Consider the following 16,506-nt stretch of genomic DNA (forward strand, 5'->3'; position numbering starts at 1 on the left):
TCTCTATATAAACTCTTCCTTGCTTCTCTTTCTATACTATTTCCTTCCCTCCCAACACATGAAGCCATTATAATTTTAAAACACTTTGAATCTGTAAAGCATATGAGAGGCTGCCTGATCCCATCTCCTCTGTGTGTACATATGACAAGCAGGAATCTCCTGCTGCCCTCTTGAGTATTTCCACAGTGATGTCCCAAACCACACGAGTTGTCTTCTACACCTGCACTCGCTCCTCCTGCTCTGCTCTTAGGTGAATCCCTCCCTTCAGGCCCGAGCCGGCCTGCCGCGGGCCTCCCTTGCGTACTGCCACGTGAGAAACGCGCGGCTGGGGTGTTCCGCACGCTCCGCAGCTTCCCAGGGAGGCGAGGAGCCCCTGGGCACGGCACGGCCGGGGCGCAGCAGGAGCCGCGCTGCTCCGTGGGAGCGAGGGAGGACGGGCCTGGGCACGGGGCGCAGCAGGAGCCGCGCTGCTCCGTGGGAGCGAGGGAGGACGGGCCTGGGCACGGGGCGCAGCAGGAGCCGCGCTGCTCCCGGGGGGCGAGGGAGGACGGGCCTGGGCACGGGGCGCAGCAGGAGCCGCGCTGCTCCGTGGGGGCGAGGGAGGACGGGCCTGGGCACGGGGCGCAGCAGGAGCCGCGCTGCTCCGTGGGGGCGAGGGAGGACGGGCCTGGGCACGGGGCGCCGTCCCGCAGCGCGCAGGCAAGGGCGGCAGGGCAGGGCTGGGCACCGTGGTGGCGGCCGGCACGCAAATGCAAAGTGACACTCGGGTGCCAAGGCAAGCCAGTCACTAAGGCCCGGGCTCAGGCACACAGGCTGATATTAAGAAATAGCTTTCTTAAAATGTTGTGGAATGTTGGTTGGAGAAAAGTAGATGAGAAGGAAACAGCATCTTCAGAAGATGCATAGTTAGGTTTATCCTGCCCTTGAACAGCCACTAATATAGCAAGGCCCTCTATTCCCAGGCTCCCTAACCTCTGGCAGAGAGGAATGTTTTCCTCCCTTCCACTCGCTCTCATAACTTAAGCCACATTTAAGAATAACCCTTAGAAGCTCCCTGCTGTTTCAGCTGGTATATTTGGGTCTAATGACCAAGATTAGATTTGTCTAGACTTTAAATCCCCTTTTTGGTGACCTCAGAAATATTTGGTGAGGTGTATTTTCTCTTGAGGTTTTTTTTCTTCTTTTGCTTATTTAGATCAGCTATTACACCGGAACGACAGCACACATCTTCCACAATGATCAAATACAGAGAACGTAATTTAAAGATAGTGGAGAGCACTCCTAAATCCATCATAGCTCCAACTTCATCACGTAGCATGCTGCCAAAATATTCCTTAAAAGACAGGAAAGAAAATTCATGATTTCCTTGCCCTAATGAAAATAGCCTATATGGCCAACCTACTTTCCAAACGCTTTTGACCAAGCAATCCTGTGCAAAAAAATGAAACTACCCAGGAGCAAAAGAGAAAAAAAAAAAGCACAAAGATCTCAAACTTATTTTCTTGCAGAGTAATCAGCAAAAACACGTGCCTCAACCCCTCAGTAACGCCAGGGCGCTGTCCCAGCTCCCTCCCGTGGCTGCCCCGCCCGTGGCTGCGCTCCGGGCTCCCCGCCGCCGCCCGGCGGGAAGGCGGCCGCTAGCGGGCGCTGGGGCCGCGTGTCCCTCCCGGCTCGCCGTCGCGGCGCGGGCGCAGCCAATGGACTCGCGCGGCGGCGCGGCGCGGCGGGCGGCGGCGGGCGCCATGGAGGACGTGAGCGCCAAGTTCGTGTCGCAGAAGGTCAGCAAGGCCCGGTGGCGGCCCCTGCCCGCCGCCGCGCTGCGCCCGCCCGACTGCTTCGCCACCGGATCCTGGGACAACGAGGTAGCGGCGCGGGGCGGGCAGCGGCGCCCGCGCGCGGAGGCGTGGCGGCCCCTTCCCCGCGGCGCACTTGGGGGAGCGGGGACGCGCGCGCTCCGCCGGGCTGGGCCGGACTGGGACGGGCGGCAGCCCCTGTCCAAAGGACAGACCTTTCTGCCCGTTACCCGTGTTCTCCTTCCCTCCTTCCCTCCATCCCTCCTTCCCTCCATCCCTCCTTCCCTCCATCCCTCCTTCCCTCCTTCCCTCCATCCCTCCTTCCCTCCATCCCTCCTTCCCTCCATCCCTCCTTCCCTCCATCCCTCCATCCCTCCTTCCCTCCATCCCTCCATCCCTCCATCCCTCCATCCCTCCATCCCTCCTTCCCTCCATCCCTCCTTCCCTCCATCCCTCCTTCCCTCCATCCCTCCTTCCCTCCATCCCTCCTTCCCTCCATCCCTCCTTCCCTCCATCCCTCCTTCCCTCCATCCCTCCTTCCCTCCATCCCTCCTTCCCTCCATCCCTCCTTCCCTCCATCCCTCCTTCCCTCCATCCCTCCTTCCCTCCTTCCCTCCTTCCCTCCATCCCTCCATCCCTCCATCCCTCCATCCCTCCTTCCCTCCTTCCCTCCTTCCCTCCATCCCTCCATCCCTCCTTCCCTCCTTCCCCCCGTCCCTCCTTCCCCCCGTCCCTCCGTCCCCCCTTCCCTTCATCCCCCCTCCCTCCATCTCCCCTTCCCTCCAAGCTGAGTGAATGCTGAATACCTTTGTAAACACTCTCCAGTAAAAGTGGTGGTGTCACTTTCCATACAGGATAACAGGATTTCCATCTGGTCTGTTGGTGATCTTGGCAATGTGGGCCTCAATGGAGAATACCAAGGAGAGCCTCAGTTGTTATGCGACATCAGGCACAATGGGGATGTCATGGACATGCAGGTAAAATCATTTTGGTTAGTAGATATCTGTTTTTACAGGTTTGTCTTCAACAAGAACATAAGTGATAGCAAACCAGAAAAATACAGACTTTTGAAAAAATAAAGAAAGAGAAAAGTAATCCATAGAAGTTCGTACTTTTTCCTGTGTCTGGCAATACCTTAGGTTACTCTAAACTCAAAATTATCATCTTGGTATTCATGTCAACTCATAAAGACATTTCTCATCTCTCTTTAGTTTTTGGACCAAGAGAGAATTGTAGTTGCTTCGTCAACAGGAGATGTTACTATATTCCGTCATCACCAAAATAATCAGGTAAGTCATTGGACTGGCTTTAGATCGTTCTGTGCAGCGTAGGTCACTTTGATCTTAGGATAAGATTGTCAAAACTACTACAGTAAGAAACGTGTCTACCAAAATCAAGTGTGTTTTTTTTGTTGTTTGTTTTTGTTTTTTTTTTTTAAGTGTGTCAGGAAGAGCTTCAGTTGTATACGTGTAAGGAAGGAGAATAAGTATTGTATGCACCTACCAAGTCAGATGAATAGACTGACAGGCTGGGTATGTGCATATCTGTGACCAAACAATCCATTCACTGAAAAGATAATTCAAGATTATTTTAGATAGATTCAGTTGGATTATGAAAGAATAATTTGAGGGTGAAGGGAAAAGGACCGTTAATGTACCCGTGCCTGCTCTATTAGTTTTATCCATTCTTGACCTAGAAAAGCTAGTAATTGAACTCTTTAGTTTTATTATTTCATTCAGATTATACGTTGCTGAAACTAAATGTATAATAACTTTAGTATATCCACACTGACACAACAAAGAGTAATATCTCTTAATAGTTTGACTTCGTACCTAAGATAAACTAATTTTCTTGCAATCAGAATGTAAATCCGACTTCTGCTTTTTTTTTTAGGGTCTTTTCCCTTGGGGAAAAAATTAAGAGTGTTAAGTCTTGTGAAAAGCACAATCACAGTTCAGGAACAGATAGTTTGAGTTTTCTGTGTAGGTTTGTTTGTTTGTTTGTTTTTTTGTTCTATTTTAAATTTGTGTGGAAAAAGATCTTTCAAAGAAGGCCACATAAACAGAAACATCTGCTTCATTAAAGTGTGGAGGTGTGAAGTTTCAAGTGTAGAGGGAACCTGCAGAGCTACAGATCACTGATTCTTAGGTAGAAGATTCTCATCCCTTTAGGGCAGTATATCTTTACTAGAACCAGCTGCTGGTTTTGTGAGTGTTCTGGATGCTTTATTCTTATCAGAATCAGTATTTACCATGGGAATTTCCTGTCTGTTTGCTACTTAGACTTTATCTGCCAACCAGCGGTGGGAGAAAGCTCATTATCATGTGGATCGACAGGCGTCCTGTGGTGGGGCAGCGTGTACTGGAGTAATCTGCAATAACCCCGAAATTGTCACTGTTGGAGAAGATGGTAGAATAAATTTCTTCAGAGCTGACCAAAAGGGTGCAATGAGAACTATAGGTATGCCAAGAAGTGCTTAAGATAGTTGCTGTTCATGCATGTGTGTTTGTGTTCTTTTTTTTTTTTCCCAATTTTGTTTTTTTTTTTCATTTTTTAAAAATCTGTTGAGAATTGAATTAAATAATTCAAGCTCAGTATTTCTGCTTGAAAGCTTGGTGTTATCAAGCTGGAACTTTCTCCCTGGAGCTCCAGTTTGCCACAGCTCTTGTGTTTCTCCTCAGGCAAAATCTTGCCTCTAGCAGATGAAGGAATTTTACAGTGATAATCCAATTAAGGGGGAAAGTGCTTTGGGATTTCTAGAGAGGGTTACTTATTTGTGGGAGCATGTCTGTATATGTACAAGTTAAATCCTATTAATTACATCCGTCTCTCCCAGGCACAAGGCAGAAGATTTTTATTAGCAAGTACCCACAGTACAGAGTAGCTTTTCTCTTTTAGGTGAATGAGGGAAGGGACTAGCTTGATTATCTTACTGCCTGTATATAAGTAAAAAATTACAACAAGAATAATCTTTCTTTTTTTTTTTTAAATGCAGTGTTCTAGTGCAAGTTTAGTAGTGTTTTTGACCCAAAGAACCATGTGTCCACAAAAAAAAACTGTTGTATTGTGTTTTTCTTCCAGGCAATTACTTAGATTACATTCAGATTTAATAACGTGTAGGCTTCAAGTTGTTTTCTTAGTGGAGTCCTTAGTACAGACTCCTAATACAGTGGATCTTAACATTCCTCAGAAGCTGAGCTTGCTGCATGTTTTCATAGAACTCTTCTAGCTATTCATAAATTAATACTTTTTGATTAACAGATTCAAAAATATAATAGAAAATTGATATGTCTGTAAAAATCCTAGCAGAAAAATCCCTGAAATTAGAGGATATAAAAATATTCCAGAAATATAAATATACTGCCTTGCCAAACTCCGTACTATTACTCTGCCATGCAACACTTAAAATCCATTAGAACTTCAGCAGTCAATAATGTCCCCTCTCTTCTTAAAGATAATTTCCCCCTGTAGCCCTGACCAATTCCAGCTTTAATTTAGAAAGTAGGCAGAAAATAAAACTCCTTTAAATGTGTGCAGTGGGGAAGCAGTATAACTTGTCTGTCTCATGATAAGCTTGCCTCCTGTGCAGCAAAAAAAAAAAAAAGCATTATTAGTATAACTTGAAAAAAGAAATTAAAAATACCTGAGGTGAAAGTAGGCATAATGATGTGACCCAGCCATTACTAAGATGAAAGGTATATGAATAATAAGAAAATGAAGTTGTAAGAATATGATATTCATGTCATTCTGTCCTAAATTCTCACAGAATCACCAACTGCTTAAGATTGAAAGGGACCTCTACAGGTCATCCAGTCCAACCCCCCTGCTCCAGCAGGGACACCTAGAGCACGGGGCACAGGGTGGCTCCAGGCGGGTTTTGAAGATCTCCAGAGAAGGAGGCTTTACAACCTCTTTGGGCAGCCTGTTCCAGGGCTCTGTCACCCTCACAGTAAAGTAGTTCTTCCTCATTTGCCTCAATGCAGAGTGTGTAAAGATTGCATGTTATGGAAGTTATTGAGTTTAAATGATTCCTGATCCCAAGAAGAAGAAATCTTATAGAAGAGCGAGTAAATTTGTAAGTCCTGAAGCTAATTCAGTATAGATTCTTACAGATTTGTTTCTCGGGAGGGTATGCCACAGAAAGTGAGGACTCCTTTTTTACCAGGGCACACGTGCAACACCTGAAAGTACCAGGTGACAGTGGACTGCCTCTGCCATGGAAAGGCAGAGGTTATAACAATGTTGTAGTAGTTGTGCTCTGTTTGAGAAGACACTGTTTTAGAAGACAATTAGAAGGAGCCTAGCATTGATTATGTTTACCTGAATTGCTATTTCAGTGGTTCCCTGATCTCTCTTGCAGACAATGCAGACAGCAGCACACTCCATGCAGTGACTTTTCTTCGTACAACTGAGATATTGACAGTAAACTCAATTGGACAGTTGAAAATATGGGACCTCAGACAGCAAAGAAATGAGCCATCTCAGATACTTTCTTTGTAAGCCCTTTATGTTTTTTGAAAGGCTTTTAACTTCCTTTTTGACTTCCTTTCCCTGATTAAATGTCCTTTCTGTTCCTCCTCCCCCAACTTGGTACAAACTTTGACTTTCAAAATGTTTTTGAGACACAAACGGAGGAACTTAAAGCTATATTTAAATCCTTTTACCAGTGAACTGATTCCCAATGAAAAGATTCTGTGGGTTATTGCAGAGATTTGGAAGTGACAGGTCTTCCTTTGTTACTTTTAGTATCTGTTGAAACAGAAATTGTAGCGTTTGATTCAGTGTAGCATTCTTATTGCTGTAGGTACACTTAGAGTTGTATTTAGATGTGAAGCTCCCTCATTCCTGTAGAGCTGCCAGGTAACATGTTAGTGCCTGCATACCATAGGGCACAGAGCCTGATGCCTCTCTAGTTGCAGCTTCATGTTACTGCTGTACCTCGAGATTCCAGGAGGCATCACATGGTTCCAGTCTTCAGTGACCAGATAATACAGGAACTTAACTGGCAGTTAGTATGGTTGTTGGTCAAATTTCTAGGAATTAAGAAGATACGTGTTGAACTGAGAATTAACATTGTTCCTTCTTTCCCCACTGCAGGACAGGTGACAGAGTTCCACTGCACTGTGTGGACAGGCATCCCAATCAGCAGCACATTGTGGCCACAGGAGGCCAGGATGGCATGCTGAGTATATGGGACATCAGGCAGGGTACTATGCCAGTGTCCCTGCTAAATGCTCATGAAGCAGAAAGTAAGTATCTGGATCTTTCCTTCAGAAATGTGCTGAGCAATTTTTAAATGTTGTAGGAACGGCAGGATTGTTTTCTGTTACAGCTATGTAATATGTCTTCAGCCAGTTGTGGTTTTTTGTTGTTGTTGTTCTTGCGTTGTCTATGTAGGAGACTTGTCTAAAAGACAGTCTAAAAGACAGTTCTCAAAACTTGAATGAGTGAGCAGTTTAAGTCTTTAATGAGTCATCAGATGCATTTAATCAGAATGAGTTTGTTTCTAGAACATAGGTATATGCATAGTCTCAGCTCATAATCATTCATGCTCTACTATTCTGGCATAGTAAAGAAGGAATGCAGTTCCTGACAAGCTTGAAAAAGGGAAGTTGAGAAAGGAAGGGACTTGAAAATATTGCACTTCTGTTTGGTACCTCAACAATGCTGAAACAGTTCACTTTTCTGGTAATGTTTGTAAGCAAGAAGATAGCAACTCATTCCATGCTGGCAATTTATTGATTCAATAGCAGGACTGTACTTAGCGAGTAAATTGTGGCTTGAGATAAGAAGTCCGACTTAACTATTTTGACAGTTGTGGTATTTCAAAACAAAATAACTCTTTATTCTGGGAAAATGCTTGCTGTGTGGAGATTTAAATTTAATAGTAGGGAAGGCAGTATGAGAAAGCTATTTAGAATATCTGAATTCAGACAAGATTTTAACTTTGAGCAATTTTCCCAGTATTGAAAGTGCAGCAGAATGAATGATCTGTGTTTTCAGGGGAGGGAAAGCTGCGGTGAATTGCAGATGGTAGTTTGTCTCTCACCCTTCCAAGAATGCAAAGTTTTGGTGAGATCTGGAGTCTTGTATGATAGTGACTTACCAGTCAAAGTGCATAGAGCTAAATATGTGAAGTTTGTGAAAAGGTTTTCCTCATCTCCAGAGCCTGAGATCTAGATTGTTTACACTAATTCAAAAAAGTATGGATAAGCTGTTTTGGTTTCCACCAGAAAGCAGTATTCTTTATCTGAAGTGCTTTTCTCTCACTGGAGCTGCTCAGTATTACCATGCTTTCCATAGCACCGCTGTAGAAGGTACTGGCTGTACAACTACTTTCTGCATATGGCCATTTTTTTGTAGTAGTATGATCATGTTATTTTACTGTTGTATATATTATATGATTCCTTTTATTTGTGCATGAGCTGTTTTATTTCCGTACATTGCAATACGAGGACGTCAGTGGCCTTTGTGAGGCACTTGCACTTGTCTGTCTGGTTCAGAAGTACAGTATTTGCAGTGCCAGTGATGGCCATGTATTTTGACAACTGTCCATTCTAGTTTATTAACCATAGTATAGAATCATAGAATGCTTAAGGTTGGAAGGGACTTCTAGAGATCATCTAGTCCAACCCCTCTGCACACACAGGGTCACCTACAGCACGTGTAAGTAGTTTGTACTTAATAAGTTATCTTTATGTCGGAAAAATATTCACTACTTTTAAGACCGAAGTAGGCTCATAGAACTTTATAGTAACTAAGCATATTCTGCTCTTGAATTGATTAACTTGTGTAATGGCGATATCAAACCACTTTTACCATGAGGAACATGGCTTGCTCTCCAGTAAGTGTTCCATTTTTTTTTCTTGTTATTTCTAGTGTGGGAAGTTCACTTCCATCCTTCCGACCCAGATCACTTATTTACATGTTCTGAAGATGGATCTCTTTGGCACTGGGATACTTCCACAAATGTATCTGAAAAACCTTCTTTTCTTCATCAAGGTATTCTTTTTTTATAAGTTGGCTTGCATTGAATTTGTCACCTGGCACCTTAGCTAAAGCACTTGATTTCATATGCTCCAGTTGCTAACACAATATAGAAAATACATATCCAGCTTCTTTTCTTAGATATGGGTAGGCACTTTAGGAAAATGAAGTACTTGCATAAAAACGTTGTCTATCCTCAGTGTGTTTAGCCTGGAGTATGAAGAGGCACTTAAAAAAATTACAGGATAAATTGAGTTCTCTTAAATCACATCCACATAGACCAGAGATAAGAGGCCTAAGTGACACATTGTTACCTGGATCTAAGGGAGATCTAAACTATATGTGTTAGAAAAATTTTGTATAATGGAATAATAGAATTACGAATTTACTCTTTAGAAATTTTTTTCAAGGCATGAGTGGAAGACTCAGTGAGTGAAATGCTATCCCTATCATGCTAGGATTTTAAAGACACGAAACTGATATTAAAAAATGATTTTTGCATTCTAATCTTGGACTGCCTAATTGCTTTCAACTTCACAGAACAGTCAGTGGGGAAAATGTCTTTTGCCTTTGGCCTCAAAGCTGTCCCTCAAAGTTGAGTTCTGTACAAGGGAATAATAGTATAACTGATAATCAAATTGCACTCTGCATATTCTTTTTCTTTAAAAATAACTCCTTAAGAGCACTACTTCAGACAATGGTAAACTTTATCCTGAGTGATAGCTGTCAAACTGCAAAACTTTCATTTGATTTTTTTGTTGTCATTTTGTTTTTGTGTGGAAAGAAAAACTTGAAGACAAATCCAGTATGTCACTTTCTCCAGATTAAGTAGGGAGAAGGTACAGAAGGGTGTAAATATTAAAACAAAGCTGATGCCTCAAATATAGCAAGACCACTGCGTGAAGCAAGCTCATAAATCCATACTTGCTTCAGTCTTCCATTAGAAAAACTTGTAGTTACTCATAGCATTTGTTCAATAAGGCGAATTCTTAGTTGTGCTGGCATATATGTTCCCTTAACTAAGGGGAGAGGTGGGAAGCAGGCTTCTGTAAAAGTTTGAAGTACTGGATTTTTAGCTATCTTTTGTTTTTACCAGGAATGTACTATATCTATTAACGAATATGAAAAAATGTTTAAATTTAAAATACTCTTCCTATTGTATCTGTCCTGTACTTGCTATGTTTCTCTAAATCCTGAGACTATTTTAAATAATTTTAACTAATTCCCTTTTTGTCTTTCCTGTCCTCTCTTTTAGGAGGAAGAAGTAGTACATATTTTTCCCACAATACCATTAACCAGTCTGTAGTAAGTGCCTGGCTAAGCAACGACCCTACCAAAGACCGCATGGAGATTACCAACTTAATTCCAAATCAGACTTTGTCTGTGAACAGTTTAGATGTTTTAGGACCATGTCTAGTATATGGTACTGATGCAGAGGCTATTTATGTTAACAGACACCTTTTTGCATGATACTACTCCAGGGTCCCTTTGAAACACTTTGAAGGACTGGGAAATGCATCAGGTTCATCAGTGTTTCCAACTAAACTGTTATCAGCACATGGGAGAGGCCACTTGGCTCTGCTATTGCAACAGGAATGCAAGTTACCTCAGACTCTTTAAGTTGTCCCTTATTATTGATGCTCTACTAGGGGTAATCAAACCAACTTTTGTGTAAGTTTGATCTCGTTTCTTCCCCCCTGCTTGTCTGGCTTTGGAAAGCAGGAAGCTAGTCATAAGGCAGGTTCTTAGCTGATGTCCAAAACACACAAGGTGAAGAAAAAGTAAGCCCGTGATTATTCATGTATATGTAGAGATACTTCCATGTATTAAGGCCAAATTAAAAGGTTATTTGATATTTGTTTTTATGTTACTTGAGAGATGGCTTTTATTTGGGATTTTATATATATATTTTGGAAACAAAGCTTTTTATGGAGGTGCATGAGAATTGGAAAGGAAAGCTAAAAGCTGTGAAACATACAAGGTTCTATAGGAATCTTAACATTTTAGTAGCATTACTGTGGATTACTGCAACTTCATCATGGATGCAACATGTTAGAACTTGATCTTTATAATGTGCCTCTAACTCACTGGAAAAGTTTTTAGAGCTCAGTGCTCCTAACTGATAGACGCATTGGCTGTGTTTTAAAAGACTTGATCGGAGACTTTTTCAGTGTTGGACATAGTCTTTATCACAATCAGTTTTGCATCTAGTCTGTTTTGCAATGTTTAAAAAGTTAATTTTATGATTACTGCCCTACTTACCTTTTGTTGCAGAGAACCCTCTTTTTAATAAAAATATTTTGTACAAGATATTTGTCTGACTGGCTTAGTTTAATGTGTGCATTTAGTTACTGTTGCAGGTGGGTGAATAAATGTAACAGCTATTGGGATAGGGTCTGGGAATGCGAGCTGGCACTCTGAGGCAAATCTTGAGGTTTGGGGAACAGCAGGTGGAGTTACAAGGCTGTACAATCACTTGTCAGCCAAACAGCTTTAGAGTGTGTTCTTTCAAGATATCTCTTTGCAAAAAGTAACTTATCTGAATGGAGTTTCTTATGTGTCTAGCTGAAGAGCAGTGGCCATACATTAGAGATACGTGTTTTCAGAACAGAATGCGAGTTGCCGATAGTCTTACTAGTGTTAAAGTTTGCTTCCTAGTTGTTTGAAATAAACATGTTGTTTGAGCAGGAAAAGTTTAAAGCGATGGATTATACACCTTGCTGTTATTCCTTCTTTCCTGGTAACCTATAGACCTCATTCTGCGAGAAGCCTTTCGATGGAGCCCAAGGGAGATGTGTTCCTCTGGAAAAGGGGGCTGTGCCATGGGCTGGGGCGAGCAGCGCCTGCAGCCCACAGTGCCACGCAGGCTGAGCTGCAGTGATTGCGCGGCGTTGGCTCTGCCCGGTGCAGCTGCGCCGGCCGCCTCGCTCTTAGCGGGGCTCAGCTTTTGCGGCATTAAAAGGCAAAAAGAGAAGCGGTGCCGGGGGCTCTGTGCGGGCGCCGTTACGAGGCGGCGGGGGAGGGGCAGCGGCCGTTCCCATCCGTTGGGGGCGGGGGGCGCCGCCCTGGCCGCGTGGGGCGCTCGCGGCCGCGCCGCATTCCATGGCGGGGGGGAAGGGGGGGCGCGCAAGGGCGGCCGGGAGCTGCCCATATCCGGGAAACCTCCGCGGCGGAACCACCGACAAAATGGCGGCGCGGAGCTGAGGGGGCCGTGGCGGCGGCGGGAGGGGGGCGCGGGCGCAGCGCGCGCACGAGGAGCCGCTGAGGGCCGCGGCGGGCGCTGACCGGGCCGTGGCGCTGCCACTGCTGCCGCCTTCTCGCCGCAGGTAGGTCCGGGGCGGCGGCGAGCGGGACAGTAACGGGCCCTCCGCAGCGGGCTGCACCCCGCCGGGAGCGGGCGGGACGCGGCCAGGGCGGGCGGCGCTGCCGCCCGGCCAGGACCTGCGCGAGGCGGCGCGGCCGGGCGAGGTGCTGCCTGCGCCGCGCGAGCCCGCGGCTGCCGCCGGGCCGCCGCACGAGGTGCCGGCCGAGCGTGGCGCTCGGCCGCGTTGGTGCCGCGGGTAGCGGGAAGGCCGCGCTCCCCCGCGCGTTGCGCTCACGCGTGCGCCGCAGTGCGCGCGTGTGCGTTTTGCTTTGGCCGGCATGTGGGGCTTGTTCTGCAACGGGAATGCGGCGTCCCAGCGCCGTGGGTAGGCTCGAGGTGCTCGGGGTTGTCACACAGGGAACATCTTCGCCCCAGCATTTGGCTTATGGTCTGCACGGTGCTTGACATGAGGGATTCTTCCTGGCCGTTAGAAAAGTACCTGTTGGTGCCAGCACTGCCTACGCCTTGGTTTTAGCAGCTGTTCTGCTGGTAGGGACACAGGTTATGTCGAGGAATAACTAATAATGTTAACAGGGAACACATTTGAACATGAGGAGAACTGTTTCCTGTTGAAAGGAGGTAGACTGTGAATGGCAAGGAGCACAGCGGGCATGCGGTGCTCCTCATGTCCAGCCAGCCTCCAGGCATTTTCATCGAAGTCTTCCTCAAATGTGTGTAGACATAATTATTTACATTTTTTTTCAGGGCCCAATTTCCTCACCATTCTCTGTAAATCTTCAGTGCTGAGAAAATCCTTGGTCAAAGAACTTTGCAGCTGAACCTCCTGTTACTTGAAGAATTGCTTCCTTTGGTTTGAACAAAGCCCCTACAAACTTAATTTGATGCCTCCTAAATTCTTGTTTTAAACCTTTTCTAACAAGAGAGTTGATTGAGTTTATGTGCAAAATAAGGTATTAGAATAGGCCTATGGGAGAGGAAACTAAATTATTTTCATTTCCAGTTGAATATGAAGCACCATATAGTATTTAAGTGTAAATTCTAAATTTTTGTGGTATTAGCTATTACAAAGTGTAGTACTTTCTTTTCTAGAGAAGTAAAAGGCACTGAGTGAGCAGGTTCATGTGCTGTCATCTGCACGCTTAGTGTTTTCATTCAAACACCTTTTTTTTTTTTTTATGCTCCAATCTTTTGTGATACAAAATAAACAGACTACTTTTTTTTTTTTAACTTTACAATTTGACCTGTAGAAGAAAGTACTTTTTCACTGTATTTTTAAAAGTGTACAATGTCTGTAAGAGGAGGTGTCTTGATGGTCTCTGAATTTTGGGGTTCTCCAAAGCAAGGAGAAGTGTAGTCAATGATAACGCTTCCTTCTTCTTACCTCATTAAGGTAGAGGACTGTTTTAATTGGGTTTCTGAGCAATTAAAGACTCTAGTTTCACATACCCATGAAATTGTTAACCAATATTGCTGCCAAAAGAAGCAACCCATCGGGGATTAAAAAAAAAAAAGTTTTTATCTGGATAAGTTCCCTGGCTTGATTCACTCTGTGTGGCCTTACTTATGCTGGCACAGAGTAAGTGGACTGGCAATTTTATGCTGATGTAAACCACTACTTCTGCTAAAAACGTATGTGAAAGTGACTTTATCTCCCAAGATTACTTTATATATATACCATATGCTGCAATTGCCAACAAAATAATAGTTATCACATGCTTAGAGCATCCCTTGTATTAAAATTCTCAAAGCATTTTTAAAAGAAATATATATATTTTTTAAACACATAAAGATGTCAGTGTACAAGGTGATTTCCCACTCCCCCCCCCCCGCAGCCATATGACTGAATAGGTGATAGACTTTATGTTTCCTGATTTACAGATTAACGTCATCTTAAACAGGAGAACTCCAGGTTAAATTATCTCAGCTGCCTTCAGGCAGACTGTAATGTGAATGTGGAAACACCAAATAAAATTATGGTGCAAGTGTTTTTTCTAAGTGTTTTCTCTTGGATTCCAAGACTTTGGAACATGTTAAAAGGAAGAGCTTGTATATGGGCTTTTTTTTTTTTTAATGTATACATGCTTGTCTTGCTTGATGCTTGTCTGACATAAGATGGTTTTCAACTGTTTTATCTAGGTTACCTGCCAGTGGTGAGCTAGTAATTACTCCTAATTTTGACTGAATTTGAACAAGTTATCTGAATTACTAAGCCTCTAAGCTATTCAAGCTTGCTGTTATGTGTTCTGGGATGAGTTTATGATAGAAGTTTCACTTTTGTGGAGGTGTTAATTCTTTTTAATGTTATTCTCATCTACCCTATCACAGTTCTGTGTATCAACACCCTTTTTTTTTAAAAAAAAAAAAAAAAAAAAACAGAGGCCTTTAAAAGAAAGGAAACTTCCTTGGAAAAGCAAAATTTGATGAATTCTAGTAAAATGGTCTAAAGAAGCTTTATCCTCCTTTGGAGAAGAAAAGGAAGTGTTTTTAACCAAATATTTTCCATATCGTCTTAAATTATGTATGGTTTTAACTGGTCTTGAAAGTGGCCAAGGTGAAATTGCATTTTAATTTCAGTCGTGGCATGCTTTCTACTGTATCTAGATTAGTTAGTACTTTCACAAAACTTCACCTTTTATTATTAAATTTCACTTAGATACCTGATGGTCTTTTCATTTTTTAGTGAGAACTTGAGACGTGGATTACCAGCCCCCTGAAAAAGTTTTAATGTTGCTCTCAAATGACATTCTCTTAAAGTTGCAAGCTTGGCCTAGGTGAAAGAAATCTTGTGAGTACAGTCATAGCACTTAAGATTTGGAGAATTGCATTAGAAAAAGTAAATTATTTCTGAAGAGATTGGCCAAGGAAAAGAGGGTTAGTTTGCTATCCCTTATGTTTCTTTTTCTTCATCTTTATTTATGTACTACCCTTCTGAGCTTTCCAGTTTCATATTTGGGTAGCGTGTACATTTCATTTATGTAACTTGCATCTGAATTACAGGGATTCCTTCCCTGCTAGCTTTTTGTTATGTTCTTCCTCAATTACTGAATTGGTAGTAGATTTATGACCTGCCAGTATGATAAAAATGAAACTTGGATGGAGGGGGAGTGACTTTTGTGTAGATTGTTTAAAACTACTGAGGCATCTGTTTAATTCAGATCTCCAATATGAGAAACACTTTTGTCTATGCTCTCCTTGAGAGAGAAGCGGTATTTATAACCATCAGAGTCCTCAAAAACAATCACAAAACTAGAAATGCAGAATTTTAACACTGAGAAACAAAAGAAAAATGAAACTTTTTTGCATTGTTATTCGTAGTAGAGGGGTAGCATAAATTCTGTTTTAGCATTCTTTTAGTTGCTTTTGGGAAAAAAGGCAATGCTAGAGTATGTGATTTTTGTATCTTGCCCTGCCTTTACCATATGTTCTTCCTCTATGGAGATGCAAAAAGTTTTATTTCATGGTACTCTGCAACAGTGTTATGGATTGGTTGCCCTATCCTTTCTCATACCAGTTACAGTTCAAGCTGGCTGCATGGCACAAATGCAAAGGTTTTCCTTTGCTGCGGAGCACACGGTTCTCCCTGATGAGTCAGCTGCTTCAGAACACAAACGTTATTTATTTGTTTTTGGCAGAATGTTCTGTTTCCGTTACCAAATGTGCTCTCAGTGAACTTGATGCTTGAGCTGTTAAACAATTTTACAGAAACAAAAATTCAAGATTAAAAATTTTAAGCTTTCTTTTTTTCATCTCTCCACCCTTCTCCCCTTATGTGAAAAATCACTGAATTATTGACAGCAACTGCGTCAAGATTGGAGCTGAGAAACTGTGGGAGCCTTAGAAAGCTGAGCCCTTAAAAAGAATGAAATGGAAAATATTACAAAAAATCGTAAGCTTGCATGAGCTTGCCTAGTGTTTGTTATTTAAATGTATGACTAATAAACAGTGAATAAAATTGTTACAAATATGTACGTGGAGCTTGATGGCAGATTTGTTGAACAGGCTATGAAGGCTATATCCTAGCTAACTGATCCATCAAGAGAGGAGTTAATACTTCCATTTTTAGAGACTGGACAGAGAGAAGGGGGCTCAATACCATCAACTTCTTGAAAACACTGTCAACCACCCTCAGTTTCTCTTTACTCCAGATTCTTTTAATTTAAGGCTGTTCAGACTTGATGCATGTAAAATGGTATTTATTGATGGCATGTTAGAAGGCCAGTGCAATTTGTAATTCAGATTGACTAAAGGTTGCCTGATGTTGCTTAGTATGTGTTCAGTACCAAAGAGGCAATGCTACATGTGAACATTTCACCAGTACTAGTGCTATATTGTGGGATTTTTTTTTTAATTTCATTCCTTTATGTGTAACAGGAATTCTTCTGTTTTGTTTTGTTCCAGAAT

At 43.0% G+C, this 16,506-nt stretch overlaps 1 protein-coding gene across 2 annotated transcripts; it reads left to right on the forward strand.

Annotated features, from left to right (window-relative positions):
- The first annotated feature begins 1,709 nt into the window (after positions 1-1,709).
- On the forward strand, positions 1,710-10,869 carry NUP43 (nucleoporin 43). 2 transcript variants are annotated; one of them, XM_088537051.1, is made up of 8 exons: positions 1,710-1,862; positions 2,648-2,770; positions 3,005-3,082; positions 4,076-4,253; positions 6,154-6,289; positions 6,891-7,042; positions 8,673-8,795; positions 10,036-10,869. In XM_088537051.1, exons 1-8 carry the CDS (start codon positions 1,743-1,745, stop codon positions 10,248-10,250), a joined length of 1,125 nt encoding a protein of 374 aa, XP_088393177.1. In that variant the 5' UTR covers positions 1,710-1,742; the 3' UTR covers positions 10,251-10,869. The 2 variants fall into 2 exon arrangements, with proteins under 2 accessions (XP_088393177.1, XP_088393176.1); XM_088537050.1 differs by having other exon boundaries at positions 1,730-1,862; positions 10,039-10,869.
- Positions 10,870-16,506: the final 5,637 nt, after the last annotated feature.

The sequence above is a fragment of the Tinamus guttatus genome, unplaced genomic scaffold (genome assembly GCF_059628265.1).
Source record: "Tinamus guttatus ecotype Peru unplaced genomic scaffold, ASM5962826v1 Tinamus_guttatus_pri_ptg000716l, whole genome shotgun sequence".
NCBI classification, from domain to species: Eukaryota; Metazoa; Chordata; class Aves; order Tinamiformes; family Tinamidae; genus Tinamus; species Tinamus guttatus.